We start from the raw sequence: 22834 nt of genomic DNA, 5'->3' as shown, positions 1-22834 counted from the left end.
TTATATGGAAACCAGCTTGACAATAAACTATTTTAAAAAATAAATAAAATGGTATAATCCACTAAAAATAATAAATTGGATTGTTAGGTTTTTGCTGTTGAGTTGTTTAAGTTCTTTATATATTTTGGATATTAACTCTTTACTGGGTGTGTTTGCAAATATCTTCTCTCATTCAGTAAATTCCCTTTTTAGTTTTGTTGATTGTTTCCTTTGCTGTGCAGAAGGTTTTTATTTTGATGTAGTCTCAATAGTTTATTTTTGCTTTTGTTTCCGTTGCTTTAGGAGACATATCTAGAAGGATGTTGCTATATCAAGTGTTAGAAAAATTACCATCTGTGCTCTTTTCTAGGATTTTTATGGTTTCGTGTCTCACATTTAAGTCCTTAATCCATTTTGGAGCACCTGAGTGGCTCAGTCGGTTAAGTGTCCGACTTCGGCTCAGGTCATGATCTCACGGTTCATGGGTTCAAGCCCCGCATTGAGCTCTGTGATGACAGCTAGCTCAGAGCCTGGAACTGTCTTCGAATTCTGTATCTCCCTCTCTCTCTGACCCTCCACTGTTCATGCTGTGTCTCTCTCAGAAATAAATAAAAAACATTAAGAAAATATTAAAAAAATAAGTCCTTAATCCATTTTGAGTTTACTTTTGTGTATGGTGTAAGAAAATGGTCCAGTTTCATCTTTTCCAGGTAGTAGTTGTCCAGTTTTCCCAACACTATTTATTGAGGAGACTGTCTTTTTCCCATTGTACATTCATTCCTCCTTTGTCAAAGATTAAGACCATTTAATTGTGGGTTTACTTCTGGGTTTTCTATTCTGTTCCATTGATCTATGTGTCTGTTTTTGTGCCAATACCGTACTGTTTTTGATTACTACACATATATAACATAAAGTCTGGAATTGTGATGCCTCCAGTTTTGTTCTTTTTCAAGACTGTTTTGGTGAGGTGCCTGAGTGACTTAGTCAGTAAGCATCCAACGTCAGCTCAGGTTGGAAAGATAACATGCTATTGATGTAGACAATCCCAAGAGGTCTATAAAAAATGGTTTTTTTTTTTTTTTTAGAGTTGTAGGATAAAAGGGCAATATATAAAATCAATTGTATTTTTACATAGTAGCAATGAACAAATGATAATTGAAATTCAAATCAATATTTATATAGCATTACAAATTATTAAACTTAGGGATAAATTTGACAGAAGGTGTTAGACTGAAAATTCAAAACATTGCTGAGAGAAATTGAATAAATTGTAAATAAACAGAGAGATGTATTAATGGCCTAGCAGATTCAATATTGTTAAGATGATCTATAGATTCAATTTGATCCCAATAAAAATCTCAGCAGGCTCTTTTTGCTAGAAATTGACAAACAGATTCTTAAATTCATAGGGAAATGTAATGAACCTAGAATAGGCAAAAGAACTTTGAAAAAGAACTAAATTGGAAGACTTATACTACTGGACTTCAAGATTTATTCTAAAGCCACAGTATTCAAAAGAACATGTATTGAAATCAGGATAGATCACTGAAACAGAATAGAGTCCAGAAATAGACCTATACAACACGTAGTTTTTAACAAAGGTATCCAGGTAATGGGGAAAGACTGATCTTTTCACTAGATGGTGCTTGAAGTACAATAGGCAAAATTTGAACAGATACATCATCAAAGAAGATACAGTGCTGGCATAATTACATGAAATCATGCTAAAATTATTCATCAGAGAAATCTAAGTTAAAACACAATGAGAAACCAGTCCATACCCAATAGATTGGCTAAAATTAAAGAGACTGACCGTATCAAGGGTTTGTGAGAATGTGGAACAATGAGAACTCTCACTACACTACTGGGGAGGATATAAATTGGTACAACTACTTTTATTTAGTATTTATTTTGGTACAGCTAGTCTGAAAACCTGATTGGCATTTTCTTAAATAGCTAAGCGTATAACTCCCAGGTTACCCATTCATTCCACTTCTTGGTATTTGTCGAAGAGAGATGAAGGCATATGTTCATACAAAAACTTGTACACAACTGTTTATAGCAACTTTATTTTTAATAGCCCTAAACATGTAACAACCCAAATGGCCACCAACGGCTGAAAGGATAAACAAATGTGATGTCATGATAGAGTAGAATACTGCTCAGCAATAAAAAGTGTTAAACTCCTGATAGATGCATGCAGCATTATGAATCTTAAAATAATGGTGCTGAATGAAAGAAGATAGACAAAAAAGCATACATAGTAGAAGACCTCATTTATAAAAAATTTCAGAAAAAGCAAGCTAATCTATAGTAGCAACAGATCTGTAGTTGCCAGGGGATGGGATGGGGGTTAGGAGAGGTGGAGGGATAGATTACTTAGGGGCACCAGGGAACTTTTGGGGGTGATGAATGTATTCATTATCTTGATTGTGGATTAAGCTTTTAATGGTATGTGTGTGTGTGTATGCGTGTATGTACACACTAGTATATCTACACTAGTATATATATACACTAGTGGGTATATGTATATGTACACATACACATATATGTATATGTGTGTGTATATCAACACTAATCAAATTGTACATAGTATGTGCAGGTTATTGTATGTCAGTTATACTTCAACACATTTATAAACAATGTAATTAAAACAGAAAAAGAAAGATGAAGAAGGCAAGGAGTAGAAAAGTGATACTGCCCAGCAGGAACTATATCCAGTACAGGATGGAGACCTTGGAGATGAGAGTCAGGAGAAGAGAAATGGAGTAGGTTTCTTAAAGTCAGAGGACTGTGGATGTTATTTGTCCCATATTGGGAGAGCAGAGTCTCTGAGGGCTGCTACTTGCTGCAGTAGGTTAGCATTGGGCTGTCTGGAGACGGTCTCCTGCATAAGTGTTGAGTTCAAGTTGGGGTTATGTCATTCAGTCAGGTCTGCACTGGTATCAGCATGCTAGGTGGCCAGGTCAGGGTTTGTTAGTAGTCATATGTATATATACGTATGTATATGTATATTATATGTATGTATATGACTTTACAGCCAAGACTGTTTTTAACAGAACTATGAGGCGTAATTAATATACAATAAACTGTACTCGTTTAAAGCATACAATTTTAGGGCCACCCAGGTGGCTCAGTCGGTTAAGTGTCTGACTTCGGCTCAGGCCTGATCTCACCGTTCATGAGGTCAAGCCCTGCGTGGGGCTCTGTGCTGACAGCTCACAGCCTGGAGCCTGCTTCGGATTCTGTCTCCCTCTCTCTCTGACCCTCCCCCACTCACACTTTGTGTCTGTCTCTCAAAAATAAGTAAATATTAAAGCATACAATTTTATGCATTTGGGCATTTATATACGTACACCCCTGCAAATATCGCCACAATTAAGATAGTGAACATCTCTCTTACATTCAGAAGTTTTCTTGTGCCCCGTCATAATTTCCCCCTTCTTCCTTTCCTCCCCTTGTCCAATCCTATGCAACTCCCCCATATAATTTCTGTCACTATAAAACATAGTCAACATAAAAATCTATCACAGATTAGTTTGCATTTTATAAAATTTTATGTAAATGTATTTTAGGGTGACCAACCATTTAGATTTGCCTGAGATTGAGGAGTTCCCTGGGATGCAGGATCCTCAGTCATGCTCACAGGTGTGTAATGGTATATTTTTGTGGTTTCTTTGTTTTTTTCCTAAAAACTAATGGTGTGAATTTTTTCATATGCTGCTTTGTGATCTCTGTATCTTCTTTGGGGAAGTATCTGTTGAAAGAACCCATTTTCCTCTTTTATTTTTTTAAGTACAGTTGACATACAATATTAGTTTAAAAACTTTTTTTTTTTTTTTTAACATTTATTCAGTTTTGAGAGACAGCTATGAGTGGGGAAGGGGCAGAGAGAGGGAGACACAGAATCTGAAGCAGGCTCCAGGCTCTGATCTGTCAGTGCAGAGCCCAACATGGGGCTTGAACTCACAAACCATCAAATTGTGCCCTGTGCTGAACTTGGACACTCAACCGGCTGAGCCATCCAGGCGCCCATGTATTAGTTTCAGATGTAAGTGGTTACGTTTTAAATAGCTGCATACTCTATTTATTTATTCATTTTTCTGGGTAATTTGTCTCTTCTAATAATGAGTATAATATAGAATGAATATTAACTTTATTATCCAATTCAATTTCAGTTCAGTAAATGTTTATTTAGTTTCAGGTATGTGCCAGTGACTTCTAAGTAGTAAAAACGTCAAAGTGAACTAGATACACGCTTTTGGTCTAGAATAGGGATATACACTGAAACAGGTAACCAGGGGTCTGGTCCTTGCTAGGCTTGAGTAGCAGGAGAACATTGTCCTTGCTATAGGGAGAGATGGGGAAGGGACATCACCATTATGATTCCTCTCTCAGCACTTCCGCTTCCACCACACAACCTAGGATGTGAGGGCCACTTGGTATTACTTTATTATTCGCAACCTTTGATGCGGCTTCTGAAACTCAGGGGTCACAGAAAACGCTGCATTTAACAACCTGTTACAATGTTCGCTGAAGTGTTTCAGAACTCAAAGGTGTTATACCAGTGTTGTAGCTAACATAACAACATATCCGAGTTAAGAGTGGTGGGACCAGGCATCTTGTCACTCAGAAACCTGAAGGCTGAGAACATTTTCCTCTGGATAGAATCCAAGGGCACTGAATGTAGGACATGGAGTCGGATCAATCTGCAGATAGTCTTTAAAAATATTTAAAATTAGGAAAAGGTCTATATTTTTAGGAATTTTTTTAATGTTTATTTTTGAGAGAGTGACAGAGTGCGAGTGGAGGAGGGGCAGAGAGGGAGACTCTGAAGCAGGCTCCAGGCTCTGAGTGGCCAGCATGGAGCCCAATGCTGGGCTCCGAGATCATGATCCGTGAGATCCGTGAGATCATGATCTGAGCCGAAGTCGGACACTTAACCGACTGAGCCACCCAGGTGCCTGGAAGAGGCCTTTTTATGTAAACAATTTGAAGACTTAAAAAGGATGAAATTTTTTGCTCAATGAAAGAACTAGAGGGTTAGAACCAGACAAAGCTCTTTGCCGTTAAGAAGATGATGGAGACATCAGCTCAAGCCCTGGTTCACTCTGCATCTTGGGGAGGGCTCCTGTGAGGGAGGTGCGTGGAAGGCAGAGGCACAAAAGAACACACAGAAGGATCCTGAAGAGGCCACACGGGTCCTTTTCTATATTCGAGACCATGGGAGCAAAGCGCCGTGAACATCAGCCTGCTGTTTCATATCACGGCCACTTCTCAAACACCAGCCTGTTCTCACGGTGCTGCTTTAGGAGGTGGTGATAAAGGGCTGGGTCATGGCTAGAGGTTCCTAACCTTAAAGCAAAAAGCCAATACCACATATGCCTCCCCAAAGCCAGACATTTTCCCTTTGGCTAGTATTCTGGGATTTTTATTAAACACTTCTGATTTATTTGCCTTCAGTCAAGGAGAGCTTATATCTTCATCCTTTGAACATAGGACGCGGTAGATCGTGGGGGGCTTCAACCGCCCCGCCTCCAGGGTGTTGCTGAGAATGTCATCAGGTAGGTTAGTGAGAGGAACACACAGCTGTTCCCAGGTGGTAAAGAGGAGAAGAGACTATGTCTTTGCTTTTATTTTACTTTCTTTGGTATGTGTGTGGCATGGTGCCAAGATGTTGCCTTTTCTACTGTATTTCCTTAGTTTCATGTAAAGTAATTTAATTGTGTTCTAAAATGAATCCTGGCTGATGTTTTTACTTTTGGTGTGTAGAGGAGATTAATTTCTGTTACGTGTGTGTGTGGGTGGTGTGCATCCTGGAGGTGAGGGCTTTGTGTCCCATTCCCTGCCCGGCCAGAGCCTGCCCCTTCGCAATTACTCTGTAAGTGCATGTTTGGTGATCCCTAGGGTGTGTGGATGCCCACAGTGCAGGCGGGGCACTGCTGACCAATGAGGTGGCAAAGTGGGTATTTTCAGCTAAGTTCCTCTCCAGGATGATTTTATAGAGGGTCATCTTTCTTCATATAAAAACTTTTCCCATGTCTTTAAACAATTTTTTTTAAATGTTTTATTTCTAGGAGAGAGAGAGAGAGACAGTGTGAGCAGGGGAGGGTCAGAGAGAGAGGGAGACACAGAATCTGAAGCAGGCTCCAGGCTCTGAGCTGGCATTCAGCACAGAGCCCGACGTGGGGCTTGAACCCACGAACCTTGAGATCATGACCTAAGCGAAAGTCGGACGCTTAACCGACTAAGCCACCCAGGTGCCTCTCAACAATTTTTTAAAAATGTTTGTTTATGAGAGGGAGAGAGCAATAGAGTGGGAGCAGGGGAAAGGCAGAGAGGGAGACACAGAATCCAAAGCAGGCTCCAGGCTCTGAGCTGTCAGCACAGAGCCCAATGTGGGGCTCGAATTCACGAACCATGGGATCATGACCTGAGCCAAAGTCAAACGCTTAACTGACTGAGCCACCCCTAAAACTTCTCCCATATCTAAAGTTGATACAGCCCTTCCAAAACTTAAGTGACTCTCATCCCCAAACTCCTTGTTAGTGATTGGTGGTGATGGTCCTGTATGGAGCTGCCCCCACGGCCTGTAGAAGACCCAGGGCTTGCCCTTGGCAGTGACTACTCCTCTATGAAGAGGGATTCCCATACTATACAATTCACCCATTTAAAGTATACAATTCAGTGGATTTCAGTGTGTCCATAGACTTATGCACCTATCATCACAGCCAACTTTAGAACATTTTCATCACCCCAAAAGAAGGCCTGTTCTCATTAGCCATCATTCCCTAATTTCTGTCCCACTCTCACTCCTAGGCAGCCACAACTCCTGTGTATAGATTTGTCTGTTGTGGACACATCCTATACATGGAACCATACAAAATGGGGTCCTTTATAACTTACACTTCTTTCACTTAGCATAAGGTTTTCAAGGTTCATCCATGTTGTAACATGAATCAGCATTGTGTTCTTCTTTTATGGCTGAGTAATATTCTATTGTATGGCCATCACACCTCTTGTTTATCCATTTACTAGTCAGTGGGCACTAGATTTGTTTCCACTTTTAGGCTATCATGAGTAATGGTGCTATGAACATTTGTATACTCAGCTGAGGATTTATTTTTATATTTTCACTTTGTCACTTTGGACTGACACATGTACAGGGACACAGTTTTGTCTCCTTTTAGAATCCAAAAATGTATATTTGGTTGAGTGGCCAACTTCGGCTCAGGTCGTGATCTCACAGTCTGTGAGTTTGAGCCCTGCATCAGGCTCTGGTCTGACAGCTCGGAGCCTAGAGTCTGCTTCGGATTCTGTGTCTCCCTCTCTCTCTCTACCCCTCCCCTGCTTAAACGTTTATTTTTTTTAAATTTTTTAAAATGTTTTATTTATTTCTAGGAGAGATAGAGAGAGACAGCGTGAGCAGGGGAGGGTCAGAGAGAGAGGGAATCACAGACTCTGAAACAGGCTCCAGGCTCTGAGCTGGCAGTCAGCACAGAGCCCGACGTGGGGCTCGAACCCACGAACCGCGAGATCATGACCTAAGTGAAAGTCGGACGCTTAACCGACTAAGCCACCCAGCGCCCCTACCCCTCCCCTGCTTATGCTCTGTCTCTGTCTCTCAAAAATAAACATTTTAAAAAATTTAAAAAATCCAAAAATATTTTTTTGACAGCAGAAATCCATGGAGCACACATCATGTAGAAGAATAGACTGAAGAGTAGTTAAAAGAGAGCACTTGTTAATGCAGCTGAGGTCAATTTTAGGGGAAGTAAGCTTAGTTTGATTAATAATTTTCTGTGTGTATCCCTAAAATATGCATTAGCCTACATTAAAAAAATTTTTTTAAGTGTTTTTATTTATTTTTGAGACAGAAAGAGACAGAGCATGAGAGGGGGAGGTCAGAGAGAGAGGGAAACACAGAATCTGAAGCAGGCTCCAGGCTCTGAGCTATCAGCACAGAGCCCGATGCGGGACTCAAACCCACGAATGTGAGATCATGACCTGAGCCGAAGTCAGAGGCTTAATCGACTGAGCCACCCAGGTGCCCCATCCTGCATTTTTATCATTTCAAATTATGATGGTGTGATTGGCTAACACTTTGTAAAAATCTGAACCTATGTAAATTCAGCCTAATTCTTCCCTTTGTGAGTATTTATTCCATGCCCATCTTTGCACTAGGTGATAAGGATATAATGATAAGCAGACAGGGTCTGTCCTTTCAAAGTGCTTCTGTCCAGTGTCTCTGAGGGTGAAAGGGTGGCCATAGGTGTGTATAAGGAAATCCAGGATGTGGGACAACATGGAGGTTGGAGTGCACAGGGCACTGTCAGAACTTTAGAGGAGAACCCAAAGTAGACTTAGGGTGGGACAGTAGGGAGGTCAGGGAAGCATCCAGAAGGAAGTTCACAACCAGGCTGGGATCTAAAGGAGGAGTGGATGTGGATAAGCAAGAGAGGGAGGGTGGTGAGGAGGAGAGGGAGAGAGAGAGAGAGAGGTCCTAAGCAGAAAGTTCGGCATGTTCTGTGCGTCACGTGCTCTGGAGTCAAAAGGGTTCAAGGTGGGCTGTGGTGGGAAATGAAGATGAAAAGAGCAGAGTGCAGCCTGGTGCCCTTGAAAGCTGCACCAGATGGTTTGGACTCTGGCCCAAAAGCTGTGAAGTCATGAAAGGGAGCCTCGTGAGTGGGTTTGCATTTTGGTGGCTCAGAGGGGACCTGTTGGGCCAAGGGCAGGGCTTGTTCCTCCTGCAGTGGGAGGGTGGGTCACCTGCCATGGAATTCAGTCAGAGTTCTGAGGACGTGGGGGGATTCAGGAAGAGTCACTGTGGAGAATGACGTGAGCCCGTGGGTTAGAGAAGCAGTTCTGGGCTATTATAGAAAGAGGACTATTTTAAGCCCATATCATCAGACATCGAGAAGGGACATGCCCCCGGGGCATGGTGAAGCATTGCATTTGCATAATTGTGGTTCGGTATGTCCCTGGCCTCCACTGAGCTGTGTTGAAATGAACTACCTTAATTGAACTAAAAATGTCAATAAGAAAAGAGAACGGAAAGGGCCTGAATTCCATGGATGATGATGTGCCCGTCATCATTATCCTCGTAGCGCATGGCTGGTGGCTCCCTTTTTGATTCCACAGAGTCGCCATTTATTCTTACTTTGAAACAGCCTGGAAGAGAAGATAATTATTTCCCTGCTTCTAGAAATGGAGGAATCAGGCTTGATGGGGGCTGTGGGGCCAAGAGGATTTACCTGAGCCATTATTTTGCAACTACTGGGAGGCNAAGAGGAGAAGAGACTATGTCTTTGCTTTTATTTTACTTTCTTTGGTATGTGTGTGGCATGGTGCCAAGATGTTGCCTTTTCTACTGTATTTCCTTAGTTTCATGTAAAGTAATTTAATTGTGTTCTAAAATGAATCCTGGCTGATGTTTTTACTTTTGGTGTGTAGAGGAGATTAATTTCTGTTACGTGTGTGTGTGGGTGGTGTGCATCCTGGAGGTGAGGGCTTTGTGTCCCATTCCCTGCCCGGCCAGAGCCTGCCCCTTCGCAATTACTCTGTAAGTGCATGTTTGGTGATCCCTAGGGTGTGTGGATGCCCACAGTGCAGGCGGGGCACTGCTGACCAATGAGGTGGCAAAGTGGGTATTTTCAGCTAAGTTCCTCTCCAGGATGATTTTATAGAGGGTCATCTTTCTTCATATAAAAACTTTTCCCATGTCTTTAAACAATTTTTTTTAAATGTTTTATTTCTAGGAGAGAGAGAGAGAGACAGTGTGAGCAGGGGAGGGTCAGAGAGAGAGGGAGACACAGAATCTGAAGCAGGCTCCAGGCTCTGAGCTGGCAGTCAGCACAGAGCCCGACGTGGGGCTCGAACCCACGAACCACGAGATCATGACCTAAGCGAAAGTCGGACGCTTAACCGACTAAGCCACCCAGGTGCCGCTCAACAATTTTTTAAAAATGTTTGTTTATGAGAGGGAGAGAGCAATAGAGTGGGAGCAGGGGAAAGGCAGAGAGGGAGACACAGAATCCAAAGCAGGCTCCAGGCTCTGAGCTGTCAGCACAGAGCCCAATGTGGGGCTCGAATTCACGAACCATGGGATCATGACCTGAGCCAAAGTCAAACGCTTAACTGACTGAGCCACCCCTAAAACTTCTCCCATATCTAAAGTTGATACAGCCCTTCCAAAACTTAAGTGACTCTCATCCCCAAACTCCTTGTTAGTGATTGGTGGTGATGGTCCTGTATGGAGCTGCCCCCACGGCCTGTAGAAGACCCAGGGCTTGCCCTTGGCAGTGACTACTCCTCTATGAAGAGGGATTCCCATACTATACAATTCACCCATTTAAAGTATACAATTCAGTGGATTTCAGTGTGTCCATAGACTTATGCACCTATCATCACAGCCAACTTTAGAACATTTTCATCACCCCAAAAGAAGGCCTGTTCTCATTAGCCATCATTCCCTAATTTCTGTCCCACTCTCACTCCTAGGCAGCCACAACTCCTGTGTATAGATTTGTCTGTTGTGGACACATCCTATACATGGAACCATACAAAATGGGGTCCTTTATAACTTACACTTCTTTCACTTAGCATAAGGTTTTCAAGGTTCATCCATGTTGTAACATGAATCAGCATTGTGTTCTTCTTTTATGGCTGAGTAATATTCTATTGTATGGCCATCACACCTCTTGTTTATCCATTTACTAGTCAGTGGGCACTAGATTTGTTTCCACTTTTAGGCTATCATGAGTAATGGTGCTATGAACATTTGTATACTCAGCTGAGGATTTATTTTTATATTTTCACTTTGTCACTTTGGACTGACACATGTACAGGGACACAGTTTTGTCTCCTTTTAGAATCCAAAAATGTATATTTGGTTGAGTGGCCAACTTCGGCTCAGGTCGTGATCTCACAGTCTGTGAGTTTGAGCCCTGCATCAGGCTCTGGTCTGACAGCTCGGAGCCTAGAGTCTGCTTCGGATTCTGTGTCTCCCTCTCTCTCTCTACCCCTCCCCTGCTTAAACGTTTATTTTTTTTTAATTTTTTAAAATGTTTTATTTATTTCTAGGAGAGATAGAGAGAGACAGCGTGAGCAGGGGAGGGTCAGAGAGAGAGGGAATCACAGACTCTGAAACAGGCTCCAGGCTCTGAGCTGGCAGTCAGCACAGAGCCCGACGTGGGGCTCGAACCCACGAACCGCGAGATCATGACCTAAGTGAAAGTCGGACGCTTAACCGACTAAGCCACCCAGCGCCCCTACCCCTCCCCTGCTTATGCTCTGTCTCTGTCTCTCAAAAATAAACATTTTAAAAAATTTAAAAAATCCAAAAATATTTTTTTGACAGCAGAAATCCATGGAGCACACATCATGTAGAAGAATAGACTGAAGAGTAGTTAAAAGAGAGCACTTGTTAATGCAGCTGAGGTCAATTTTAGGGGAAGTAAGCTTAGTTTGATTAATAATTTTCTGTGTGTATCCCTAAAATATGCATTAGCCTACATTAAAAAAATTTTTTTAAGTGTTTTTATTTATTTTTGAGACAGAAAGAGACAGAGCATGAGAGGGGGAGGTCAGAGAGAGAGGGAAACACAGAATCTGAAGCAGGCTCCAGGCTCTGAGCTATCAGCACAGAGCCCGATGCGGGACTCAAACCCACGAATGTGAGATCATGACCTGAGCCGAAGTCAGAGGCTTAATCGACTGAGCCACCCAGGTGCCCCATCCTGCATTTTTATCATTTCAAATTATGATGGTGTGATTGGCTAACACTTTGTAAAAATCTGAACCTATGTAAATTCAGCCTAATTCTTCCCTTTGTGAGTATTTATTCCATGCCCATCTTTGCACTAGGTGATAAGGATATAATGATAAGCAGACAGGGTCTGTCCTTTCAAAGTGCTTCTGTCCAGTGTCTCTGAGGGTGAAAGGGTGGCCATAGGTGTGTATAAGGAAATCCAGGATGTGGGACAACATGGAGGTTGGAGTGCACAGGGCACTGTCAGAACTTTAGAGGAGAACCCAAAGTAGACTTAGGGTGGGACAGTAGGGAGGTCAGGGAAGCATCCAGAAGGAAGTTCACAACCAGGCTGGGATCTAAAGGAGGAGTGGATGTGGATAAGCAAGAGAGGGAGGGTGGTGAGGAGGAGAGGGAGAGAGAGAGAGAGAGGTCCTAAGCAGAAAGTTCGGCATGTTCTGTGCGTCACGTGCTCTGGAGTCAAAAGGGTTCAAGGTGGGCTGTGGTGGGAAATGAAGATGAAAAGAGCAGAGTGCAGCCTGGTGCCCTTGAAAGCTGCACCAGATGGTTTGGACTCTGGCCCAAAAGCTGTGAAGTCATGAAAGGGAGCCTCGTGAGTGGGTTTGCATTTTGGTGGCTCAGAGGGGACCTGTTGGGCCAAGGGCAGGGCTTGTTCCTCCTGCAGTGGGAGGGTGGGTCACCTGCCATGGAATTCAGTCAGAGTTCTGAGGACGTGGGGGGATTCAGGAAGAGTCACTGTGGAGAATGACGTGAGCCCGTGGGTTAGAGAAGCAGTTCTGGGCTATTATAGAAAGAGGACTATTTTAAGCCCATATCATCAGACATCGAGAAGGGACATGCCCCCGGGGCATGGTGAAGCATTGCATTTGCATAATTGTGGTTCGGTATGTCCCTGGCCTCCACTGAGCTGTGTTGAAATGAACTACCTTAATTGAACTAAAAATGTCAATAAGAAAAGAGAACGGAAAGGGCCTGAATTCCATGGATGATGATGTGCCCGTCATCATTATCCTCGTAGCGCATGGCTGGTGGCTCCCTTTTTGATTCCACAGAGTCGCCATTTATTCTTACTTTGAAACAGCCTGGAAGAGAAGATAATTATTTCCCTGCTTCTAGAAATGGAGGAATCAGGCTTGATGGGGGCTGTGGGGCCAAGAGGATTTACCTGAGCCATTATTTTGCAACTACTGGGAGGCCACAGTATCTCAGATCCCAGAGTCAGAGGGGGATTACACTCAGGCTAGGGGACCGGGGCGGGGAGCAGCCTCCTTGCAGGGCAGGGCGACTTTGGGGGATCTTAGGAGCCATGTGCCTGCAAGCTGTGCCCAGTGAGATGCTTGGGCCGGAAGAACTAGGAAACTGGCCTGATGGACTTCCTGCCCCAGCAAGGTGCCACCGGAGGTGTGATGCCAAGGGCCTGGACAGCGGGCCTGCCATGACTGTCATCATGCAGCACACATGAGGGGTGGACAGGGGAGGCTACATCGCCGTGGTCATTCATTTATGTTTGTTAAAGTCCCCTTAGCTGAGGGGGCCTCCTAGGGGCTAAGAGTAGAATTAATCTCACTCTCTGACCATCTCTATGTTTCTGTGGCTACAGCTGAGAAACACCACGTAATGGTCTCAGGCCACTAAATAGGTTTACTGCTAGGAAGTGCCACAGTGTGGGCCAGGTGACATTTTGAGAGAACAGTTAGTCTGCCCGCATTCAGCCAGGTTTGGCGACAGGGCTGGCTCTTGGGGGAAGGACATCATGGGCAGGTGAAGAGAAGATTTCACCACATGTGCAGGGGTCAGAACAACTCAGATGAATTTGCTCACCTTTGTGGAGAATGTAGGCACGCTTAGCTGCTGGATACATGCCTTCCGTTCCGTTCCCTCAGAGCAATGACTTGTGGCTGTTATTCTCTGTCTAGGCATGTACCCGTTAGCCGCAGCAACCCAGGAGGCTGAGAGCAGCCGGAAACTGACTCACTTGCTGAACGCTGTGACCGATGCTCTGGTCTGGGTGATTGCCAAGAGCGGGATTCCCTCCCAGCAGCAGCCAGTTCGCCTGGCTAACCTCCTGATGCTCCTTTCTCACGTCAGACACGCCAGGTACAGTCCTGGGCAGTGGTGGTGGTGGTGGTGGTGGGCGGGGGGGCGGGGCTCCACTGACTGTGTGGGGGTGAGGGGGAGCGTGCACATGCTCTGAGAAGGGTAAAGAGCCTTGGGAAAATGTTTGTAGGTTTGAGAGTAATAAGGTAGAATTTTTACCTCTAAAGGAAAATAACCCCCTAAAAGGGAATGGGGGGGGAGGGTCCCTTCTTCAGTGCATGTGCTTGTGGCCAAAGATTGGCATAGTGGGCACTGAATTGCTGTCACGTGCCACCTTATAGGGTATTTATGGCATCCTTCATCTGTTTTTTAGTTGCTGGGGGTTAGGGCTTGTTCATGGAATTCTTAAAGGGGCAGTGTCTCCACTAACGTGAAGTGCCTCCCATCCCTGCAGCACTACTCTGAGGTCATTTTCTTTTCGAGGCTAAACTCAGCTCCTCTGGATCAACTCCTGAGGCTAGTGATCTGGGGAGGTACCGAATTAGCAAATGCATTGCTCCTGGGGGAAGTACAGGGTCAGGTTCCTGAGAGGCTCTGGTCACAACATTTTCATCCTCCGATTCATACATAACCTTGGTGGACCTGTGTTTCTGCTTAAAGAGTGGTTCTGTTCTCATGAGAGCATCAGGACGTTAAGAACGAGACCCAAGGGAACTGGCGAGGCCCGCAGGTTTAGGAAGGTAGGGCCGTGAGTGGGGTGTGTTCAGGGAACATAAGTCATGTGTACTGATGAAGGGGCAGTGGAGGATGGTAGCTCTGTGCTGGGAAAAAAGTACTTGCTACCCAAGGAGCACAAAAGTCTAGGGGCCATGGACACGGACAGTATTCACCTCAAGGATTATTACAAGGGGAGGGGCGCCTGGGTGGCTTAGTCAGTTAAGCGTCCGACTTTCGCTTAGGTCATGATCTCGCGGTTTGTGGGTTCGAGCCCCGCGTCGGGCTCTGTGCTGACTGCCAGCTCAGAGCCTGGAGCCTGTTTCAGTCTGTGACTCCCTCTCTCTCCGACCCTCCCCTGCTCGCGCTGTCTCTCTCTCTCTCTCCTAGAAATAAATAAAACATTAAAAAAAAAAAAGAATTATTACAAGGGGAAAGAAATGAAAACAGCCTGTGCCTTGTTTCCTCTTGAATGATTATTTACCACACAATCATTTTCAGAACAGATATGGTCTGTTCTCATTATTCACGATTCTGTATTTGCAAAGTTGACTACTTTTCCAAATTTACTTGTAACCCCTGAATCCACACTCAATGGCATTTTTTGTGGTCTTTCAAGAACATACGCAGAGCGGCAAAAAATTTGAGTTGCCCACATTTACATTCCCAACGGAGGTCAGACAAGGTGACACTTGCATTCTTGGTTCGGCGCTCGTAGTGTAAAGAAATGTCCTTTGCGTGGTCCCTTTAGTGCCACATTTTTGCATATTTATGCTTTTCGTTGGGAGATTTCACTGTCTAGAAATGGCCTCCAAGCCCAGTGCTGAAGCACTATCAGTGTCCCTAAGTGCACGAAGGCTGTGGATGTGCCTTATGGAGAAAAGATGGGTGTTAGATAAGCTTTGTTCTTGCATGAGCTATAGTACCATAGGCTGTGAGTTAAATGTTAATGAAGCAACAAGGTATGTTAAATAAGGTGTCTTTAAACAAAAAAACAGGCACACCTAGGTTATGTATGAATCGGATGATGAAAATGTGACCAGAGCCTCTCAGGAACCTAACCTTGTATTGCCCCCAGGAGCAATATATTTGCTGGTTGACGGCAACTATACAGACAGCAACAGCGAGAATTGCCCTCTATGCCGGGTTCTGTCAGGACACTGTGGGTGGGTGGTGGGACACTGAGGTCCTTGCCCTTAAGTGTAGATTATTGAAGGAGGCAGATGGAAGGATCCTATGTAGCACAAATGACCAGGGGAAGTTTGGGGTGTGTGGAGTGGACCGCCTTTGCTGGGAGAGTTGGGGAAGATTTCGAAGTTCCTACGGCCGCCTTGAGGGAAAGACTCAGCATGTCTTTGTCCCCGCAGTAACAAGGGCATGGAACACCTGCTCAACATGAAGTGCAAAAACGTGGTCCCGGTCTACGACCTGCTGCTGGAGATGCTGAATGCCCACACGCTTCGCGGACACAAGTCCTTGATCCCAGGGTCCCAGTGCAGCGCAGCAGAGGAGAGTAAGAGCAAAGAGGGCTCTCAGAGCCCCCAGTCTCCTCAGTGATGCCCATCCTGAGGCGAACAGGCCGCAGAGGAGGTCAGAGGCTGAAGTGTGAACCCCAAATGCAAACCGTGAGCTCCACCTGGAAGTGGGCGGGCTTCATCGTCTTTCTCCTGCGTGGTCCCTCATTGGGTCATGTTAGGCTCAGCCATGTACCGTTCTTCACCCGACCTCCCCACTTCCCAGGAGTCAGGGTGAAAAAGCCAGGGGGCATGTTTGAATGCAGAGTTTACATCTTGCTCGGCCTCTTAGGATCTCAGTGTGGTCCCTTTCTTATTTTCCATCTCCCTTCTGCTTCCCTGGGAAACATCCTGAAGGTTTTGGAATGAATGGTGGAAATCCGATGTGGAAAGTTTGTAAGGTAGAGAGGGGAGAGAATGTGGCACTTTTAAAAAGTGGGCTAACCTTTAAATTTTTTTTTAATGTTTGTTTATTTTTGAGAAAGAGAGAGACAGAGTGAGAGTAGAGGAGGGGCAGAGAGAGAGGGAGACACAGAGTCCGAAGCAGGCTCCAGTCTCCGAGCTGTCAGCACAGAGCCCGATATGGGGCTTGAACTCACAAACTGTTAGATCATGACCTGAGCCGAAGTTGGACGCCCAATCGACTGAGCCACCCAGGCGCCCTAGGAAGTGGACTAACCTTTTTTGTGCCACCTAACCTGCCCGTAGGCCTCTGTTTGCTCTCTTCTGGGCGACTTGACTGTAGGATTGAAAACTACAACAGTGAATGAATTAGTTCCATGCTACTTCACACATCTGTGAGGACAGAGGTCACGTATCACTATTACCGTTGAAGGCCAAAGGGATTGCGACCTGGGGAGCTGGGGGTCAGGCTGGGGAGTGAGTCATGTTCTTCCCCCCCCCCCGACCTTGCCACCGACTTTATAGAATTTCATTCCTCTGGATTTGCATGCACAGAGCCTGCTAATTATTTGGGGTGCATGTGTGTCTGTGATCACTTTCATGGAGGATTGTGGTGATTTCAATCTTCCTGCCTCTGGAAATTTCCTTCCTTCAAACTCTCTTGTCCCAAGGTGCCTGGTGTGTGCTGGAGAAGGGCCCAGGGTTTGTAGGAATGGGTTTCCCCTGTGGGTTTGGGTCATAGCCACAGCCTCCCTGGGGCGGCCACAAGCGCCACATCAGCCATCCATGGACAGGAGCACGTCAGGCTGTGTGTGTGCAAGGCACGCTGTTCTGTGGACAGATGAATGGCTACAGACACACCGGTGTGTCGGGTTCAGGGCCAACCTGTGTAGATTTGGTGAGCATATCACTTGAACAAAGACCTGGGTTGTGAACTCCATTTAAAAAATATATATATTAAGGGATAATTATAGCAAGAATTCTTTTACATCCTAGGGCTCTTTTAAACTATTTTATCAGAATATTTATATGGTGAGCTGAGGGAAATAGAAACTTTGTAAACTATTCGTTCCTATCGCAAGCGGAACATAAATAGGACAAGGTGATAAAGCACCTCTGAAATTACAATTTTAGCTCACTTTTTAATAATCGAAATCTTCAGGAACATAGTGAATGCGTAAAGGGAGTTACATCCGTACCTTGGAAGTGAGCAGTTAAATAATCGTGTTTGATTTTTTTGATGATGTTTTAAAAAATTACCTTGTGATAGGAGGTTAAACCCATTCTCTTTTTGAAAATAGATTCACTTTGGCTAGCACATTCTGTATTTACTAAATCATTGTTAGAAAGATTAAATTCAATGTTGTAAAGGTTGGTTTCTGCTAGGGAGACCTTGAATAATTCTTAATTTTGATATTGGCACAGTTTTACTAAAAGTTGAGCAGAGCCGTTTCCGAAACACTTGGACACAGACCTAGAGAACACGCCATGGTCTGTAGTGTGAGGTGGTCTGGAATTATTCCTAGTGGCTCAGTGTTGCAGCCTAGGTGAGATTCGGTACAGATCACATGAGCTGCCTTTTACAGGAACTGAGGAACCAGTGTCTTCCAGAAGGTCAGTCTTCTCTCTTTCTGGCCAGCCTAGAACCCCGCATGCCAAACGGAAGATACCAGGCTAGAGAAATGGGAAGTGGGAGGCAAAGGAGGCAGTCTTGAACAAGTATTTGCTGAGAGAGAGAGAGAGCACGCACAAGCTGAGAGAGAGGGAGACAGAGGATCTGTGCTCACAGCACAGAGCCCGATGCAGGACCTGAACTCAGGATACTGTGAGATCATGACTTGAGCTGAAGTCAGACGCTTAACTGACTGAGCGACCCAGGTGCCCCTGCTGATGAAATTTTCTTAATTGCATTTACAAGAGACTACCAGGTTCAAAAACAAAAACGAAACAGAATGAGGCCCACACCACTGCCCCAGTAGCATGCAGTGACATTTTTTAGGTTGGATTTTGCTGCCCGGGGTAGAAACCAGATTTGTCTCAGGTGTCTAAGCACTGACCATGCCCAATCCCGTGATGGCCTGGATGGTGCATGTGCTTGTGTAAACCCTTACAGTGCCCACTGCACATGCTTCATTATTCCCGCGTGCTTCTTGAGGCTGCTTGCTTCACTGCATTTATAGTCAGCCCATGAGGGGGATGTAACACTGTCGGTCATTTCTCCTTGGCCATGCGGGGTTGTGCTGCTGGTACAGGTTAGTCTGGCCTGGGGGGCCTCCTCGGTGCAAGGCTGGCTCTTAGAACTGGGGTCTGGGCCAAGTAGACAGTTGAGATAACATGATCTATAGTTGAAAAGTGTTCTTCATTTTGTTTAGAATATTTTAGAGCCCTTTCTCCCTCTGCAGATGGAGCGTTTTGAATCTCTGTGCCCATCTGCTCCAAACGTGTCCTCTGAAGATGACACTAGTGTGCAGGTTTTATGTTTTTGGTAAACCCTCAGTCTCCATTTTAAAGATTAATCATTTGGGGGTGTATCCACACCCCCTCAAAGTGACCTATGGACAACTTAAAATTCTGCCACAGCTAAGCCAGGATTTTGTTGTTTTCAAGATCAGTTTTCAAAAGAAATTAACTCAGGGAAATAGGACCGGATAAATGTAAACAAGAATTAACTTGAGTATCGGAGGGGAAAAAAAAAAAACCCACCCACTACATTTTATGTATTATGGAAAAGCAATCTTAGCTTTGCCTCATACTCGTGTGGCAAGATTCTTTTCTTCCATTTTGATCTGCAAGTTATTGTTTAACGTGAGAAACTTATTTGTGAGAGACAAATGTGACTTGGGCTTAATTCCAAAAATGCGAGTGTCTCATATGGGATCATATAGACAAATCTTATTGAAATAATTGACATGGAATATTCTTAACACAGAGAACATTAGAACAGAGTGTTCACTCGGATTCCTAGGAGGGAACTGGCAGTCCCTAGAGAGGACCTTGTGCAGCCTAAGGCTGCACAGCCAGTGTGCACACATTGTCCTCCTTCCCCCCTCTCCCCCCAGCCCCTGTGTGGCCTCAGGCCCATCACATTCACGCCACTGGGACCAGTTACAGAGGATTCGACTGTAACATCAGTTTGAAGAGATATTTCTTAAAAACTTGAGGTGGGAACAGAAGATTGTCAGCCTAATCACAAATCTAGAGGGTCTCAACTGTATTAAAACAAGGCAGATCAACACAAGGTCTGCAGTGAAATCATCTTTATCTGGATTATTTCAACTGCCCACTCAGCTAGAAAGCCAATTATTCTAGACTTCAGTAAAAACAAAGGAGTTACCAGTTCTTGGCAGAGCAACTTACATAATCATAAGCAAGCTAGGTTGAAGCAAATCTAGAATATTCTAGCATGTGAAAACAGTTGGGTTTTTATTTAAATCAGTTAAGAAGCTTACATATATGGACACCTTTTCAAATTCAAGGTGCACCTTCAGTATCTAGGTCTATTTTGAAACAAAACGTTTTTATTTAATAAGATTTGACCCATTTATTTAAGCTGCTAAAAGCCTTTTAGACAACATAATAAAGGTTATGTGAAGGAAATCATAAAAATACATTATTTGGTACCTAAAAATAGTATTTGTGGAACTCTTACGGTGTGCCAGGCACAGTTCTCAATGCCTCATACTTTTGTATTTACTCCTCACAATAATTACTGTTATACTAATTTTCTTGCTCTGGAAGATAGAGGGTAGAAGCAAACTTGCTCAAGGTCACACAGGGCAGTAAGTGACAGAGCTAAACACAGGTAAAAGTCCAAAGCTTAAAGTCATCATGCAGTTTAGTTAAAAACAAAACAAAACACAAAGAAAACCCCAAAACACTAAAGAAATATTTTTAGACTGCAGAATCCATTTATCAGTTGCCATCTGACATGCATGGCTGCTGTGGTTTAAGTGGGGCCTTCCCAACTTCCCAACTTGACATAGACGTTGAGTCTCATCTTTGATCCATGTGTAAAAGCCCAGAGGGATAAACTGACCTGCTCGAAGTCATAAAACTACTTATGGCAAAACCTGGACAGGAATGTAAGTCTTCTGCTTGCCTGGCCAGTATTGTTCCTGCTGCAGGCCATGCGTCTGTAGGTCTGTTGCTTGACGTGAATCTTGGTGTGTAGCACGCACTAATGTTAGGGTTGCCTCTGGGCACCTGGGTGGCTCAGTCTTTAGCATCTGACTTCAGCTCAGGTCATGATCTTACGGTTCGGGAGCTTGTGTCCTGCTCCGGGTGAGCCCCACTTCTCTCTTCCTCTCATGGAATTCCCTTTCTCCTCTTCCTTTCTCTCTGCACCTTGCTCACTTGTGCCCTCCCTCTCTCTCTCTCAAAAAAAAAAAAAAAAAAAAAGTTATGGTTGCCTTCTATTGTATCTTTAGATCCTCCTACCTTCTCAGCTGAGATGGGCTCTGCACTAAACTTTATACAAGTGGAACAGAAAATGAGAGTAGTTTTATTGTTCTTGTCCTCACATGCTGGGCTCATAAGCCAGTGGGTCGTATTCCTGTCACCTCCTTCTATCTGCTGTTGCTTTCCCCAAATGCACTGGAGTGGAGTACAGGGTGGAAATTTGCCCTTGTAAAGTTCTCACACCTTCCAGGTACTTTCTCATGCATCTGCGTGGAGTCTGGTATACAATAGTGTGAAGCACATGCCGATTTTTCTTTATAGCTCTCCAAGTTGCTGGGATTTCGGCCCCAGTGACAGCTCTAAGATGTGCAATGTCTCTGCGATATGTGATCTTAGAACCCTTTTGTTGCTTTGGAGTCAAGAATCTATCTTTCTCTCTTTCTTTCTTTCTCTCTCTTTTTTCCTTCCTTCCTTTCTTTCTTCTTTCTTTCTTCCTTCCTTCCTTCCTTTCCTTTCCTTCTTTCTTTCTTTTCCTTCCTCCCTCCCTCCCTCCCATCCTTCCTTTTTTTTTTTTTTTGGAGTTCCAAGGATCCTAGCCGCTTGTTAATGTGTGGGAGGATTTCCTTCGTGGGAAGGGCTAAGGCTTGCGAACACCAGCCCTGAGCTGCTCCTGTTAGCACAGTCTCCGCACGTTTGTTGTTCTGCTTTGGGTGTCTCACTGCCTAGACCCTCGGTGCTGTGACTTTGTCATCCAGTGGTCCTGTGTACCTCAGAGCCCGTTGGCTGGCTTTAGCTTGTCATTTTTTCAGGTGAACGCTTTGTACCATTAAGCTTACATTTGGGCCTTTTTACAAATGAATGTTTGCTGTTGTGTGACAGCAGATTTTGAGGTCTGCTTCCCATTCCTTCCACTATGACTTTTCCCTGCTGCTGTGTCCCCTTAATGTTTATGGAAAGAAGTTTAATGTGACATAAGCTAAATAAAGTGTTTTTCATAATTTTGGCTTTAAAAATGTATTTGTTGGGAATATAAGAACTTTCAATAATTAGGCTTAAGTAGTCCATGTTCCCATTGTATTCTGAATTCTATTTTACGTTTGCAGCACCCTTTAAGAATTTGGTGAAAACCATGGACACTCTTCCCAGAAAAAGGTACATAAGCAACAAACACTTGCCTACAATTTCAGGAGGGTTAGGAATCTGTCTTAAGCTGTCAAAGACTTGAAAGAAAAAATTTTTTTAATGTTTATTTTTGAGAGAGACAGTGCCAGTGGGGGAGGGGCAGAGAGAGAGAGGGGGACACAGAATCTGAAGCAGGCTCCAGTCTCTGAGCTGTCAGCACAGAGCCTGATTTGGGGCTCGAACTCATGAACCACGAGATTGGACACTTTATCGACTATGCCACCCAGGCGCCCCTGTCAAAGACTTTTTAAACAGCAGCGATTTAATCTTTGGTCAACTAATCTCACCCTAGTGATTTAGGACCACAGGCACTGTGTGTCCAAATAAAATGCAGCTCACACATATAAAAGTCCTGGTTTGCAGTGCATCCATTATTTGGGTAGATTTTCTGTAAGTACCCCCATCTAAGTATTGTACTCCATTAGGGATGGGGAGAAAAATTATTTATTCATACTGAAGTTATCTTAATGCCAATAGTTGCTTAAAAATGTCCCTCCCTTGTGGGGAATGGAAGATGCAAAACCTCTTAAAGTTGTAAAACAGATGATCTCAGGACAAGTGTCTGGGAATATAAAAGCTCAGGACAAGAGCTTGGAGTGAAGGAAGGCCTGTTGAGGGTGAGGGTAGTGTTTAGAAGCCTGGAGTATAGACTCAAGACTCAAAGACCCTTATTTTGAGAATGTATGGGCACAATTAGGCTTTAAAATGTAGACACTTTTCTTTCACTGCAACTTTGACTTGCTCCAGTCAAAGGTTTCTAGAACCATCGCCTCCTTTGGACTGGAAGGAAGAGAAGGAGGTCAAGATTCTACAAAACTGGAGCAAGGACCTTCTAACC

At 44.2% G+C, this 22834-nt stretch overlaps 1 protein-coding gene across 3 annotated transcripts in view; it reads left to right on the top strand.

The window, feature by feature from the left end:
- Positions 1–22531, top strand: part of ESR2 (estrogen receptor 2) — a 67382-nt gene extending 44851 nt beyond the window's left edge. For 2 of the 3 annotated variants that reach the window (XM_039242157.1, XM_039242160.1), the window contains 2 exons: positions 13666–13846; positions 15868–16350. In XM_039242157.1, the coding sequence (XP_039098088.1) occupies positions 13666–13846; positions 15868–16057 (371 nt within the window). In that variant the 3' untranslated portion in view covers positions 16058–16350. Of the gene's footprint in view, positions 1–13665; positions 13847–15867; positions 16351–22422 lie in introns of those variants that run through there. The other variant, XM_039242159.1, reaches the window with a different exon arrangement.
- The last annotated feature ends 303 nt before the right edge of the window (positions 22532–22834 follow it).

The sequence above is a fragment of the Hyaena hyaena genome, unplaced genomic scaffold (genome assembly GCF_003009895.1).
Source record: "Hyaena hyaena isolate Hyena2069 unplaced genomic scaffold, ASM300989v1 scaffold_208, whole genome shotgun sequence".
Taxonomy (NCBI): Eukaryota; Metazoa; Chordata; class Mammalia; order Carnivora; family Hyaenidae; genus Hyaena; species Hyaena hyaena.
The sequence above is the reverse complement of the archived record's forward strand: the minus strand, read 5'-3'. Positions and strand labels throughout refer to the sequence as shown.